The sequence below is a fragment of the Apus apus genome, chromosome 13 (genome assembly GCF_020740795.1).
Source record: "Apus apus isolate bApuApu2 chromosome 13, bApuApu2.pri.cur, whole genome shotgun sequence".
NCBI lineage: Eukaryota > Metazoa > Chordata > Aves > Apodiformes > Apodidae > Apus > Apus apus.
The window spans coordinates 14,863,443-14,880,625 of NC_067294.1; the positions used below are offsets into that span (position 1 = coordinate 14,863,443).

Consider the following 17,183-nt stretch of genomic DNA (forward strand, 5'->3'; position numbering starts at 1 on the left):
GCCTAACTTCTTCATTCTATGAGCAATTAAACAGATTAATTACTTAGAAACGGTTATTCTGCATGCAAGCCCTCTGGAAACTCTGTTGCAAACATCACTAGGGCTCCCACCTGCAGTGCCCAGGAGTCTGGTTAAGCAACATTTCACCTTTTTCATTTTTTTCCTGTGAGAAAAGGGGAATCTCTCACCTTTTGATGCTTCTGAAAACAGCAGAAGTATCCCAGCATGCCATGCGGCAGGGAGTATGCAGCCTTCCATGGTGCTTGACAGAACCATGTTCAATTTGTATTGTTCTACCACATGGTTAGATCAAGCACAAAGGAAAACCCCATGAACAGCCAGAGTCAGAGTTAGGCAGCGCCAAAGAGAGAAGAGCGTTGAGAGGAAGCAGCATGGAGAAGCACAAGCTGAAGGTTCACGGAGAGCTGCTCTCCACTCCACCCATGCAAAAAGGTGCTGGATACAAGAGGTCATCCTTTATGCTACAACTGCAGGAACACCCTGTAGCACAATTGGGTTAGTGTACAAGAACAGAGCCCAGGTGAATTCAGAGACAGAACTAATGTGATAGAAAACACTACCAAAGCCCTGCAAACAGCTCCTTCCAGGACGGATGTGCAGCTTCCACCACATATTGAATGGCCAGTCTACACTGTTCTTCATTAGCTACTTACTCTCTCCTGGTGTCTGCTTTCAGTATAAATGCCATTTAGGTTTGCTCCATTTATTTAGATGCAATCTTAGAAATACCACAGCTCGTGTTAATAAAAGTATATTCTGAACTGATGGCCAAGCTGTGGCATTAAATGCTCCCCAAGCTCCCTTTCAGCCTGGTTTCAGCTCCCAGTGGCCTTTCCTGCTGGTGACACTTACACTGACAGTCTGTAATTACCACTGCTTCTCTCTTTTTATTTTTTTAATTATTTATCTATTCCCCACACACACCCCTCCCCCCCCCCCCTGCACTTCACAGCAAGGCAGTACACACAGGATACTACAGCCACATTAGAGCAAACAGGAGTACTTTGTTACTCTGTTTCTTGGCACCATATTTGTTAGGTGTTTGTAAGTAATTTGGTAACAGAAAAAATCTCGCTAACATCCTGGGTTATTTCAAACAGCTTTACATCTTGTAACTAATTCCTGCAATTTTGACATATTAAGTAGGGCATTCAGTTCTAGCTTGACTGCTCATTCTGACATAAAACTCCCATTGACTTTGATGTCTTGCAGAGCAATGCCAGTGGAGAATGCTTCTGAAAGCCTCATCTCAAATGTTCTTGCAGGTTTCGTGAGCAAGAGAGGAAGTGGCTGTCCTCTGCAACTGCTCAGGACACTTCGCTGGACTTCAGTGAAGGTCAGTGCTTGTGCTTTTAAAAAACATATAATTTTCCTTAGTAAGGGGTTTGCATTGCCCAAAGAACAAAGTCAGCATCAAGCATATTATTCCTTATCTCCATGCAGAACACTGTGGGTACTTGAACTGAGATGACACATAACACAGCCAGGGGCTCTGCTTCACCATTTTGCTACGAACCAACAATATTATGCAGAAAATCAACACACAATTACTTGGAAACACCAGAAAATAAGTACAGTGTTTACTTAGACACCTCATAATGTGTGCTTGTGTACAGCAAGGAAAGTAAGACAATTTGATTTACTGTCTATCTTTACAATCTAAGAAAGAAACTAAAGCAGCTTTTTAGGAGAACTTAACACAATAAACCTTCAATCCTCACAAGCTGCCAAACTAGCCAGGGTCCTGACTGATACAAAAATTAGATTAACTGTCTTTTGTGACTCACATGATAGGGCACAAAGAGGCATTAGTTTTCTTCCATGATTCATTCAGAGTAGGCACAACACTGGAATCCACACCTCATTTATTTAGAATTTATACCTGTTATAGCATTCCTGCCAATACTTTTGTACAGCTCTAGCAAAGAAAGATACAGAGTTCCATATCCTTATTCCTGCATGGGGAACACTGGCTCTTAAAAAAAATTCATCCACAGTACTCTGTTAAGCAGCTAGAAGCAACAGTTTCAAAGGCTTTTATATTATCTATTGTTTTCCACTATTAAGTGGAATATCTGTAATACACTCAGTAATTCAGCGTCAATGAACTCTTTCAGTCCTACTGGAAACAAATGCAGTCAGAGCCCTGTAAATGTCTTCCTGAGAAACCCCTAGAGAATATTTTGAACAAGTCTCTGTTCCTCTGCTGCACTAATTAAACATCACTTACAATAACTGCCTAAGCTAATAATCAACTACAATGAACAAGAGGTACCAGCACACAAAGAAAAGCCTGCCAAACCCCTAATTTATGTCCCCAGAATACATAAGAGGCAAAATACTCCACAGGCACATTCTGGCCTTTCTGCTTTTCCAGACTATTGCAAAAAGTGTGCAGGAACATAGACTCCTACTTTTTATTTTATTTTTAATTTTTTTTTCCACAAAAAATGTTGAAAAATATCTCAAGATATTTGCCAGTGATTGTGAAATCCCCCACCCTTTAGCTATACTCTACATCCAAGCAGCATCATATGGGTTGCTCTTTGTGTTAATTCACCCCTAGTAATCTGAGATCTGTTTATTTGTCAGCACTGAAACCTCAGATTGCAAAGAATACGTATACAGGACCTTATTTTTCACTGTTCCATCTAGCTATAATACCTCACTCAGGAGACTGCTGCAGTCTCAGAAGTCAGATGAAATTTTACTGTCTGATAGCTCAAACCTTCTTGCACTGGTTTTAGTTGTCTAGCTCTATTCATGCCCATGCCTTTCCAATTATTTTCTTTGTGCTATTCAAGTGACAACTATAGACACAAAGAAGTGCTAACCTTACATCTCTGATAATTGTTGTTCTGTTTAATTTCAACACACATAATACAACGTGAGAGAAGAGAACAAATTTTGTCCCACCTTAGTTTTTGAGGTATCTGAGTTACAAGGGTAATCACTCAGCTTTCTGCCACTGCTAATGAAGACACCTCCAGAGGACAACTCAGACCTCAACTGGGGGAATCTCTATTGCTCTGTACTCTGCCTACATGGGAAATCTAGGACAAACATGTTATTCGGATGCCTAAGTGATACAGATGCATCTATGACTCAACATTCAATCTCCTTCTTTTCATTGCCTCTTCACTATAATTGCAAATTAGGATGGTGGCTGGTAACACAGCAGTTCAGGTATTTAGCTCACTTGAAGACCACTTGTAGTTAAAAATAAAATGAGACACAACCTTAAAATAAACTTTTTTAACTGGGACATGCCAACATACTTTCTTACTGAGAACTATCCTCTCTGCCAAGCCAACTTACCTGCTCTGTGTTAAGCTTATGCTTCCTTAAATAAAAAGGTTTCCATTTTGCCTACTTTCCCCCTACTGCAGTGCAGGAAACCTTCACCATAATGTTCATCATCAGCTAGTGAAGGATTAGAGTAACTGACACAAATATTAACATAAAAATCTGAATTGCTATCAAAGATTTACAGAAAAGGGAGGGCTATCATCAATATACACTACAAATTACTTTTTCAACAGGAACATTTCTACAGTACAAGGGAATTTAGCTCCATTACTATCAGTCATAGCAGTCATGTTGTCTTCACTACTGACTTCAACTTCAGAAAAATTTAATGCAAACCAAAGCTCAAATGTTTAGTTACAGTGTGTGGTGAAGACTTCAGGTTCATAATTGAATTCAGACTAGGATTTAATCTGCAGGTTAAACAACCTTCCATTCAGACAGATTTATCTTTATGCACAACAAACTTGTATCTTCGGTTTCATTATATTCAGGGAGTTTCTGAAGGTTTTTTTTTACTCAGTCTTTGTGTCTTTCAGGGGAAAAAAGAAAAAGAACATACAGCATTTATCTGAACAAAACCAAAACACATGAAAAAAACCCCACAGACGAAGTCTGAATGCAGATAATTTTCCTGTTGTCCAGATCACAGACAATGTTTCATATTCCTTTCCCTCACCTCTACTTGAGCAAAAACTCTCATGAGTGAAAGTGCTGGAGCTTGGCCTCAGGCAGGATTTCCCACCAACATGACCACACTTAGAGCTGGACTGCCAGTCCCCACCAGTGTCACCATCAGCATGGGCAAAGCTACAAGCTGTCAGGGCTTGGTGCCTGCTCAGGCAGGAGCTGCTGGAGACCAGCATGCTAAGGGCAGGTAGAGTCATGAATCCCTGAGCACATGTCACTGCAGCACTGTCAAAAAGCAAAGAAGAGCAGGTGGATATCAGTGCTTTGCATCAAACAGAAAATGCTAAGGGCAGGAATATGAATAAACAGTCTGGTAAATGACTGTTTGCTCACTAAAAATGGAAGAAATTTGCAAAGTTATCATCATAGTGATTGGCAAATTATGGAAACAAATGGAAGTTTCAACCAGATAAATTACATAAACTCTGGATTAAATTCACTTGCTTTTCATGACTTTTAAACACTGGCTGAGGAGTAACAGTACATTGCACCTTTCCTTTTCAGAGCTCAAGGAGCTTAAATAGTGTTTACATGGCATTAAGAGCAGAGAAGGGGATAACCTAGTGAGACCAAAGGACAGGAAAGGACTGAACTGCTGTAGGGACCACACAAAACGCCGTGACGTGCAGCCTCTGTTCTCCTGACCAGGAACCCTTCGTCCTTTGCAATCCTTTGTTTCTAAGGCTGAAACAATGTAGGGGAGAGAGAAGGAAAGTTCAGGTGATCACAAGTAGTAGGAACTCTGTTCCAAATTAGACAGGTGAACATGTATGAAGACAAAGGCTGGAAAATACTCATAAAGAATTAGAAGGAAAACTGCAATTAGGAAGGAGAGGGTTTATCAAATGCCTTTGAAAATTATGAGTGAACAAACAGCACCTACATAACTATCTAATATCAGGGGATATCATAAGAGATATGAAACCAGCCCTAAACATGAAAGCTTTGGATCCATATGAACCACCCAGGCTGACTTTGACTTGAGCTGGGTTAACAAGAGACAGTGTCCAAAAAGGAGAGAATTGTGCTGGCAGATGGTTCATTGTCCTCCTCCTGTTACTCCCTGTGCTTTTGATTTGTACTGCAGTATCTGAAACTGAAGCAACTAATTACAGTCAGTTGCCTCAATACAAGAGGAAGCAGGAAGAGTGGTTTACTTCATAGCATTTCAAGTAATAACCTTATTTCTAAGACTCTTATTTCTAAGAATTAGAAGACAAAAATCTTTCATGGTATGATGCTCATAGAGAGACATACACCTTGATCATTATCAGAAAAGGTTTGTGTAGGTAGGGCAGGTGGCACTTTCATTGCTTTTGAAATAATAGAGTTTACCGAAAAACACAAACTTATCACCAGGAAAAAAGATACACAACTGAATACAAGGGCATCTCTCTGCAAAAGCTATTTCACACACAGTGTCACACAGCAATCAAGGATCCTGCCAGCTCTTGAAGTGACAATAAGCTACCACAGAGACAACACAATCTGCTCGCAGATTAATTTCCCGTCCTCCTAGAGCCCAATGCTGCTTTAGAAAACAAAACTGCTGTGTAGTGAACTTAAACAGTACTGGGCAGAAGATTTTTGTTGTGTTTTCCCCCCCACCCCCCTCTATTCTGACTAAGAATGGGAGCCTCCAGTGACAAAGGCTGGCAAGTACCACTGGATCCTTTGGTGGTCATAGTGGGCAGATGCAGCCAAGAGGAAAATGATCACCAGGATTTTATTGTTGCCACTGAAAATGACAGCATTTCTCTTTTCTAAACAGAAGTGAGAGAGAATTAATTGCAGCCTATTTCCTTCATTTTCTCTTTCAAGAAAAACCTTCCTTAGTCTCCCATGCTATAACTGGGGAGAGAGCTCATCACCGGGGAGGTTTATTGTTTTTTAGGTGCATCACATTAAAGGGATGGCAGAAAAACATGGGAAATAGTACCTATTGTAATCTGAGGCTTCAACATATTGGTTAGTACATTCAACAGCTTTGCCTGTCTCACAGCCCCAGGCAAAAACATGCTCCTTTCCCTGCTGTTCCTTCATTTCATGCTGTAATGCTTCCAATTCTCCTTTTAAAAAGAATTATGTACATTATTTACCTGTTGCACAGAAACCCCTTCATATGGCCTCATAATCTTTGCAGATGTTGCTCCATCATTACCAGTGAAAGCTTGAGTAATTTAGTTCAGGGAGGAAATAGCATCTGGGAAAAGTGCCTTGATGATGAATTTAAAAAAGACGACAAGTCCTTCTTGCTAAATACTATCTAAAAGCATGGTGGGGAGCTAGAATAAAAACTGAAGGAAACAACATGCAGAATTAATTTTTCTAGATTTTTAAATTTAATTTTACTTTTACTGTGCTGGGAAGTTTTGTCCTCATAGTTTCATTTAATGAATCAAATACAGTTCTGTTTAGCCCATCTGTATCTCTGAGTGGGTCCTCTTGATGTTACCATCTTGATGTTCCACTACCATTTCAAACTGATGGCACTTCAAACATCTCAGCTTTTCTTTCCCATTCCTGCTAACTTCTCCTCTTTCCCATTCTTGCACAAAAACTGCTTTTGTTGCTGAACAATCACATTTTTTCTCATGCCAGGTCCTTCCTAACAATCTGCTTTGTGATACTTCGTAGAATTCAAATGAATGTGAAAAAACCAAGCTGCTTCAGGACTACCTCAGTATTTTATGACTTCAGAACTGGTCCTTTCCCTGATGTAAAAAAATTAAGGTCACCTAAGTTTAACTGCTCATGGGTGTGACCCTGATACTGGCTGAGTGTCTCTGCTCCTGCAGAGCCCACACCTTCTGTGCATCCTGGTCATTTCTCAAAGGTAAAACATCAAGTTTCTACCTTAAGCATTCCCCCATACTAATTGATTTTTTCCCAAAAGCCCCCATCTTTCTAACTACGGACATGTACTAGGTGTATTAAACAAGCTACATGAACATATCATCATCCTGAAACAAGAACTGTTTGAGTATAGAGATGAACATTTACAAAAGGACTTAAAATTAAAAAAAAAAAAAATCATTAACTGAGCAAAAGATGCAAAAACTAGACAGGAAGAATCCCACAGCCAGCAAGGACATTGACAAGTTACTAAGCATTGCCATCCCAGCAGGATTGTGAAAGCTCATCCCTGGATAATGCAAAGCACTAGTCAATAATTGTCTGACTTTGAATGAGGAAGATTCATACCTCATGGACTTTTCTGTACAGAGACGTGCTGGGTTAAAGCCTGGGATATTCCTCAAAACAAAAACATGGAAAATTCCTGCTAAATGCCAAGTCTGAGGCAGCCATGATTCAAAAGGACAGCTTGAGCAGAATAGGTGCCAAGGATGTCTGTTCTCTGGAGTGACTTACAAACTAAAATTCTTCTAAACCAATAGATGCTTCCCCTGTCTCATGTGAGGAGACAAGGAGGCGGCTTCACTGTATCTCCTCGCCATCTGGAAACTCTCCAGGCAAGGATACCTTCTCTATTGAGCTTTTGAATAGAATTAGTTTTCATCCAGCTGAAATCTTTGTTCTGAAGCTGTACAATCCCTGCTCTCCTCCTTCCTAAGTCAGGTTTATGCTTCTTCCATGTGGTTTTGATATACTGATAGAACTGGAGACCAAGGAAAAAACAGCTCAATGCCTCAAGGAATGGACCCCCAAGATAAGAACCCCCACAAAATATTATTCTCAACGTCACCAGGTACTGTGTTCTGCTTTGCTGCTCTTCTGAGCTACGACCTTTCATAAATGATATCAGATGGTGTTTGCCTTACCCAATAGCCTGCTCCATTGTTCAGGACAGGCATGCACATACATAATATTAATTTCTCTAGACTATTAATAAAAGCAGAATAAAATAACAATAGCAAATTGGGTACAGATTTATCCTGCTCTGTTTCTGCAGTCTACTTTCCTTTCTAAATTACATTTATGCATTTTCATTTCCAGTTTCTTTAAATATGAATATTACTGACTAATTATCTTGTTACTATGATGGACACAATCCAAAAACCTAGATAGAAATATGTAATTATTTCAGTTCTGGTTATAAATTTTGTGGCTGAAGCCACAAATGCTTGAAGACTTTAACAAGCATGGCCAAGAAAACCTGACTGAAACTGAAGCTATCTTTATTTTCTCTTCCCCACGAAGTGAAGGTTTAGCTCAGCACGTTGCTTGCAGGGACACACACAGCACAACGGCTTGTTTCGGGCTGCGGTCATTCAGCTTCATGCTGCATCCTCATCTAGAGTCATTAATCTTTTACCATGAGGAACACAATCATAGTTGTTTTGTTGTTTTGCTTTGTTGTTTCTTTTTCAGAGGAAAAAGACAAAATTTTTATAGAGAATATGGAAGATACTTCATCAGTAAGAATCAGTTTTCTTCTTAGTGCACATTAATAGATTTGCTCACTGAAACCTGCTTGTCTTTACAGTACACAAAAATGCAGTAATCTAAAATACTGATAACCAACAGAAAAAAACACATGAACAAGCAGTCTGCTTAGTGGTGCTGTGTAAGGAAATAAATGTCCTTTTACCAAGAACTGGACCATAAATCAATAATGGATAAGCTTGAGAAGATGGTGTTGATGTTACTTTGGAGATTATTTTCAGGTGGAATTATTTTTCCATCTACTTTACAGCACAAAATCCTTGTCTAAATTATGATGCAAGTTTTGATTCAAAACTTACTAAAATAAAAATTAAAAAATCTTACTAAATTTGATGGCAGTTTTACTTGAATTAGTGCATGTTACTTGTAGATATAAAAAAAATAATCTATGAAATTATGTGAACTGATGCCATCCCCTCACCTCCAGCTTCCCTCACATCCTAGGTCAGAAATTCTCATTGCCTATTGCATAAAAATCTCACTCATACTTGATCTCAGCTTCCATTAAGGTAAAGAAGAGTTCTGTCTGAATGCAAAAGATGATCCATCCAACTTCCGTGCTTTCAAAATATGACATTTGCCACATGGATCCATATACATCTTAATTCTTTTCCTTAGACAATTTACAACCTTTAATTCTTTAAAATTAAATGTCACAAACTTTTCTCTTTTTTCTTTTCTTTGTTCTTAAGAAACACACAGAAGACAGCTATAGATTGCTCCCCCTTCCCCTTTTCTTTTTCCCCCCTTTTTATTTTTTAATCCATAAGGTAATTTGCTTTCTGGAGAACTAACTGAATTTTCCAAATCGAATTTGAAAAGATGCTCCATAATATCCATTATAGCAAACACTGTCCTGCAGATTTGATTAGTAGGCTCTCTGGACCTGCTTATTTCTGAATTGAAAGTGCAGTCCAGCCTGGATAAATGAATTACCTGAGCAGCGGAACTTCTTGCTCTTGATCTGGCTGATCCGCTTGTTGGCAAGGCGACGCGGGTTGCTGCACCGAGCGCCGCTGGTTTCTATCGGATTATCCTGCAGGTAATCAGCCAGCCACTTCAAATGGCAGTCGCACACAAATGGATTCTGAGCTAAATGTCTGCAAGAAGGATGGGATGTTTAATCAGAAGTGACCTGTGACACTGTGCTCCATCACTGTTTTTCACAAACGCAAACCTGAAGAGTAGAGTAATTGAATGAGCTTCCAAAAACCCAGGCCTGGCGGAAACCACACGGAGCTGCACATGAATGGGAGAATTCTGGAGCTATCACATTTCGTAGCTCATTAAGCCTGCTGCAAGTCCTTTCACAGAGGAAATAAAAATTAAGATAGCAAAATCTGCTTTAAGGGACACAGACTTCCTGTCTACAAAGTGCAATGTTTGATATGCTGCCTTTTGAGAGAAATCCATCTTTTTAGATGAAACCGACCTGAAGATAATTTTGTATCCTGGTTTAAAACAAATTTTATTGGCAAGCTCCACCTCTGAGGGATCAAAATGTGAATTAGTAAAGTGCCTTGGATCTGTGGGCAGAGCCAGGAGTGATCTAGAGGTCTTTTCTCAAGAGTGAAATGGGTATCTGCCTATACTTATCATGTGTAATAGTATTCATCTCATTTATTTTTTTTTTTGTCTCGGACCAGAAATTTTTACTTTTGAGGCTGAACTGTTTTGCATGGTAGAACTTGACTCTATTCTTCACCAAAATTTGCACAACATGTTTCCCACACAACTGAAACTTAGAGCATTGATTTAAACTGGATATTTAGATTTTGTTAATAGAAATCTGCTGGAGTATCTTAGAGAGAAACAGCATTTCCCTGCTGCTGTTATGAATCATTCTGCTTGACAAAGATGAGCACTGTATCAGGAGAGTTTCTTATGTCTTTATCAGAGTCTGATTCTGATCTCAGCTAAGTTAATTTGCACCAGTCCCTCTACCTTTTAAGGGAGCAGGACATGGCTCTCCAATAACTGCAAAAGCAGTTGAAGACAGATGTTTGAATTTGATTTGGACAGAGGTGTAACGCTATAGCCTCAGAAGGACTCTGTGCTGTTACTGTTGGTGTGTTTTTAGCACCTGTTTGAAGTTAGAAACAGTAACTTCATGGAATAAATATAAAATAAAACAGGGCAAGGTCTGTCAAGGAGTGGCAAGTGCCTGAAGAAACTAAAGATTACTGTGGTGGTAGGGCCTTTCCTGGAGTGAAAGGTCCAAAGAACAGCCAAGCATATAAAGACAGGAGATGGGACTGGTTTTGTAGCTCTAGGAAAAAAAAAGGCAGAAAATGGCAATCACTTGGAGTACTAAAAATGAGAGAATGCATCAAAACTTTCAATGAAAAAATGTCTTGGTGTGAAGCAACAAGGCCATTTTAGTAACCAAGAGTACCAATAAAACCCCACAGAAAGAAACTTTTATACCTAAATGGTGTTGTCTGTTGTTTAACTTGACAAATCTTACTTATCTCTGTAAATGAACCTTCTCTGTCATTTACATATATAACTGCACAAATATGTTGCAGCATAAGAAAGCACTGTAGAGGCAAGAGGGCAGGACTGAGGGAGGTTGTACATAATTCTTTTAACGACTTAATCATTTGCAGCAACACATACTGGCCAGATACCTACTGGAAATTAAGGTTGGGCTTGTGGCTGCTTGAGGAGGGAGCAGGTAGTTTGCTGCTAGAATTCACCCCTATTGCTTCATTTTTATATTAATTAAAACTAATTTTGCCAATGCATGTCCAGCTTTAAAATATATATATGCATTTGTGTGTATATACATCTGTACTATAGCGTGTGTGTGTGTATATATATATATATATAATGTGCATACGTATTCCAGTATGTATTTATGTACAGACACATAAATATTTTAATACTGGAAATACAAACACATTCTACATAAACAGAGTCTTAGATCAATATATGACCACACAGAGAAATATGAACACAAATACACAATATTGGATGAGGGGGTTCTTCCTTGTTTTTCATGTATGTGGGGCTGCCAACTCCAGTTCTGAAGGAGTCCCGTTTACCTTGCTATCTTATTATTCACAGCTTCAGGATTTAATCTTCTTCTGTAAAATATTAAGTCTTTTCTATACTTTTGCTTCCAGTTTTTCTTCTGATCCCTCTTCTAGCAATGCCTCCAATTCAAAGACTCTCAGAAAATGTTTAGAGGGTTTTCATAATGGATCAATTAGTACAACATATCATTTCCAGTAAGTGAATGTCAGCTGAAATGGTTTCAGAAGTCACTATCTGTACAGGAGGACTCAGACCCAGTAAGGAAAGATGCCAACTCACTAGCTCATTAAAAATGGTTAGACAACGTTTTTAACTGAGTCTGCTGTATATATAGTGTACAGAGTCAAATTTACATATTATATTTCAAACAGTATGAATTAATTACTCTGGGGGCTTAATACACTTGGGAAATTCATGTCACTATGGGCAGGCTATATTGATAGCTGGCTGTGCTGAATTAATACAACACTTATTTTTCTTACTCCTTTTCTGTCAGAAGAGGAGGGGCTAGTACCTTGGGGTATATTCCAGATTGTCTTAATGCCAGATGCAAAGCTTTTGCAAAGACAGGCAACATCTTTGGGGGAAAAAGAGAGAGCTAGAGAGCTGTCATTTACAATATGCCTGCATACTCACAGAGTCTGTATCGATCGGAGAGGTGCAAAAAGCCCCTTGCTGATGGTCTGCAGTTTGTTGTCATAAAGAGATAGCAGTTTGAGATTATGCAGACCTTGGAACGTGTTTACCCTCAGGCAGTTGATCTTATTGGCATTGAGAAGCCTGAAAATAGAGGAAAGGTTTATAATTCATTAATCTTGTAATAATCAAATAAAGATAGACTGAACTTTGGGGTTAAATCTTTAAAAAATATAAATATATATATAGTCAAAAAGCCAACCCACATATAAAGTCTTCATTTGCCTGCTACATTAAAAAGATGAAAAAACCAGTCAGCATCAGTATTCTCATAGCTGGGGAATATACAAACACATGACAGTGCTATCTAACTTGAAATACTTCATGTTTTGGTGTGGGGTTTTCTTTATGCCCAGTTCCCCTGCCCAGTTTATTCAAAATTTTACACAAATATTAAAAATCTTCATCTTAATATACATAGAAATGGCAAATACTCCCTGCCTTGGAATTCCATGCACACACACATGTGCAAAGTCCACAATGAGAAGAATAGGGTTGTTTTGTTTTGTTTTTAGTTTTCTCTACCAGCAGCTGTCTTAAGTCTGACTGAAATCACGGAAGTTTGACATCTTTTGATAAGCAGTGCAGAGCTAATTTGATCATGGAAAGAATTAAAATGTGATTCTCCTCAGAGACAAAAAGAGAAAAGTGTAGGGTCTGGACTCAGACATCCTGAAAGACAAGCTCACTTCCTAATTAAGGCCAGTCAAGCAGTGGAACAGGTTGCTCATAAGAGTTGTGCAAAGAGTTGCTGAAAGTTTTCAAGATGATCCCAAATAAAGCCATGAGCAACCTGCTCTGACCTAAGAAGGTGGGTCTGCTTTGATCAAGGGTTCTCCAGTCTCAAATGTTAGTGACCACCTGAGGTTGCTTCCCATCTCCATTGTCCTACAGTTCTGTTCTTACAAAAGCCAAAATCCTCATGTTTTTACTACTATCAGCCTGAAAAAAATGGTACATTGCAAGCAGTATGTGCAGCTAACTTGGTTCTCTTGGTCACAAAATTCTTGCTAGTTTGTCAATGAAATTGGAAGGCTTAATATTGCAATACTGAGGCTCCCTGTGTGCCACACATACTAAATTAGAAGAGAAACATCATTTTAGGTAAAAAAGAAAATATATCCTCCATTCCTCAGAAAGCAAATATGTGATCTTAAACACACCTCTAACAGCACAGGGAGCTTCCATTTCTATCAAACATATACCACTATAGGCAACACAGAAACCTGTCAAGGAAGAAATGTGTGCTTGCTTTTTTGTGACATGATGCTTTTTCTTTTTTGCTCCAAAAAAATAATTTCAGAAGGTGCTTCCTTTGCATTGCACCCTGCCTTGGCATTGCTGAAACCTTTGGAACATTGTACACTCATGACAGCCCTGTGCTTCCCCCATCATTTTGGCAGAGCCTCATTACTGCAGTAAACGGCTACAGTAATTGTGATACATAAAAGGACACATACTTGAGTAGAGTCCTTTTCTCAAGGAGAACAGGAATACAGGTCTTTGGAATGAGAGGGTGTCAGAGCTGCACTTACCTTTCTGGACAACAGAAAAGTCAATACCAATTTACCTGAAGTTTCTTCTTTATATGTCATAGAAAAAGAAGTTTGACACCAGGTAAGAGAAAGTCCCATAGAAGGCAATGATGGATAAATGAGGTTACATTTTTCTATGAACTAATTGCTGAACTAATTTTATGAAATTATAAGCAACACTCCTATGACCTCTGTGTATTTCTGTGACTGATAATTATGCGACACCTAATCCAGAGTCCTCTTGACTCCATGAGAAGTAACAGGGTAATTTTCATATTAGGTTACAGGAACAGTTACTCCCATGCCATCAATGTCATCCCTTACTACCTGCTTCTTAAAGCTGTTTGTAGGTCCCAGCCAAAGCATCTTCATTCTCTCTTGGTTCTGCATTATGCTTTTATCTTTCAAGGTTGTATGTTATCTTTTCCATACAGAACAGGTTAAAAAATCACTAGAAGGCAGAATCACTTAATTGTTTTAAACAATATCCTGATGTACACCTAGGCATTACCTTTGGTTTCTACCCTGTGTCCTTGTGATTCCACCTAATAATCCAAATTCATGGAATTTGGATTAATTCTCTCAGTAGTTTCAACAAACCATGAATAAACCAAATGCTGGAAACTGGAAGTCACAATATGACAAGATTTTTGGCATGAATTTTTAATGACTAGATTCATAGGGATACAATCTGTGACATTTCTTTAAAAGCCAAGTATCAAAATGAGAGAAACTGATCCTATATACAGCTACTAATACAGGGGCACGTTCTCTCCTTTTAAGCATCAGCGAAAGTAATTTGGAAGAGGAAAGTGTTTGTGCAGACTGTTTAGAAGTGGGAATTCAAGTACTACACAGCTTTTCTGAGGAGGCAACAGCTATTCTGTGTCATCTACACAATATATTGGCAGTACCTAAATCTAAAGAGCACTGATTGTGCTCAACAGAAATACAGATGTGGCTGTGCTCGGTGGGTCATGAGACAGATTAACGTCCTATTTCTGATAAAAATCAGTGAGAAAAGAACGGGTCGGGGGGGTGAGTGAAAAACTGTGAGAGAGCAGAATAAGTAACCCTGATATTTTTTTTCCTCATAGTTACTGTGAATTAGACAATGCCTTTTGGCTAGGAGAATTAAAGTTTATATTCCTTTCAAAACTCAGTTATTTTAAAATATCCCCTTTATGAATACTCCGCTTTATAAATGCCAGTTCTTTGCTTAATCTTTCTTCAATGTCACAGTCATTCTAGTGGCATCTAATTATTAACTAGGTATTCAAGGCTGGCCTAACATTGTGTTAAAAATGGTTAAATAGATTTTTTTTTTTTAAACAAACACAAAAGCAGATGAGAAAAACATATTCTAGGAAGCAGAAACACTGATCTTCCTTAAACACTGAACCACGCTGTAAAACATACTAAGGGTTCCTCTTCATTGGACTCACACCAAGAGAGGGACAATATTAAAAGCTGAGTCTTATTTAACAAGAATTACATGGTATTTATTTTGCATCGATTTATGGTGAAAGTAAATTCCACTAATTTCCCTATTTTATTGTCAGTTTGATTGGATGAGATTTACACACGGCCCCCAGACATGGTGCAGCATTCAAAAGGAGGTTACAAATTCAAGCAGAAATAAAACCGCCTGGTAGCCAGAGGGATGATGGATTATTAACTGAAGTCTCCGTTAAAAACATGAAGAAATCTCTGGTAAGCCTAGGACCACCACAGAATACAGGAGAATGGCTAAAGACCTTGTGGTTTGCTCACCGTTGAAAGCATTTCCTGAAGGGGTGAATTTGTCCATACACGTTGAAATAATAACGTGTTTCAGCTAAGGCCTTTGAGCAAATGTGTACTGAGTTGGCACTGGAATTGTATCAGATGCTCATAAGCACCATCTGCATAATTAAGATGGTCCCATAATTGAATTATATGCCCAAGCACAGTTTCAAGTGATTAACATTTAAATAACACTTTGAACTCCAAACCCAAACGACTGAAAAAAATTGTTTTTCAAGAGTAAATGGATGTTTATAAGGCTTTTACCCTTAGCAGTGATTGTATTTTCACCTTAGCAAAGTCAAATGATCAAACTATCAGCAAAATAACTACATAACTCGGAGAACGAAACAGCAGCCCAGCAACCTTCACACACGCTGGAGGCTGCAAGTTGATTTCTTTTGCCACAGGATGGACCAGAAATCATCTCCTACAGACGTCAACAAGTCAAAAGGAAAGTGTCAGGGAGAAAAGCTGCACAGAGCCACTGGAAAACTTCTTTTTTCACTAGCTTTGTGTTTTGACAGCAATGACAAAATGATGTGAATGAAAATGTTCGGCATTCCATGAACTGGCTGGCACATCCCACATGCCAGACTCCACTGGGAAAAATGAGAACTCACCAGAAGAACACAGATGTAAAATGCATAGGAGACTTGTAAGGAAGAGGAGAACTGAAGTTATTTGCATGGGTTACTAAAGAACACAAATTGAGTACACATGACTTCTATAGAATATCAATAGTCAAAGGCTTCACCTACATTTAAAGGCACTACAGAGCAGCAAAGGAAGGACTCTTGGCAGAAAACATTCCATAGGAAATACAATGCCTGTCACAAAAAGTAAAACAACTTTTTGACATGGTATTTTGTTGTTTTGGGGTGTTTTTTTTTCTCCAGCATTTTCTCTTGAAATATATAGGGAATAAAGTGTCATCTTTGATTCAACACAACTATTGATGGGAGAACAGTCAAAGTGCCAATATGAAAGTATCTAGTCAGGTGCTCTGCCCTCCTAGCAGTCAATGACCAGCAATAACTAATGACAGAATTGTGTGTGCCCCTACCTGCTTATTGACAAAATAATTATATTAGGTTCCAGGAACATTTTAAAATGGCCTGTAGTGTAGGAGAGCAATTTGACTGCCTCTCACTGTGTCAAGATACTTAGACATCTACTAAAATTTACATTTTCTAATGTGATGACTGACCACTGAAGAGTCTGTCAGTGCTTCAATTGATAATAACTAGTGTGAAATCATCATCATGCTTACTTGAAGCAGCTTCAAGTGTTTCTCCATGTTCAGGAAACTGGATGATGGTGATGACAAATTTATTCAACATAAATTACAATGGAAAAATCACAAGCTCCTAATGAGTCAAGAAGGAAGCAGAAAGCACAGTCTCACAGTCCTGTTTGGGAGAGATTTTAACAGCCTCCTTTTATTCCTGAACCAAAAGACTGTGACTGCAATTGAACACTTTCCATAAAACAATCCTGAGGCACTTGTGTTACTACCTGGAAAATTATAAGCACGTGTTGTCGTAGTATCTGGACTTCCATTATTCCGAATTCAATATTGTCTGATTTACGTCTGCAGATAAGGTTATAGCTGATTTTAGACACCCCCGTGATAATTCAGATGCACAGCAAAACAAACACGTTCTCAATTTCCTGCACTATTGGGAGTTAGTCTCTTGTGTA

General features: G+C 38.7%; 1 protein-coding gene across 3 annotated transcripts in view; it reads right to left on the reverse strand.

The window, feature by feature from the left end:
- SLIT3 (slit guidance ligand 3) overlaps positions 1–17,183 on the reverse strand; it is a 481,507-nt gene that overhangs the window by 120,248 nt on the left and 344,076 nt on the right. For all 3 annotated transcript variants that reach the window (XM_051631304.1, XM_051631303.1, XM_051631305.1), the window contains 2 exons: positions 12,100–12,243; positions 9,361–9,524 (listed from right to left, as the gene is read on the reverse strand). In XM_051631304.1, coding sequence (XP_051487264.1) covers positions 9,361–9,524; positions 12,100–12,243 — 308 coding nt within the window. The remainder of the gene's footprint in view (positions 1–9,360; positions 9,525–12,099; positions 12,244–17,183) is intronic.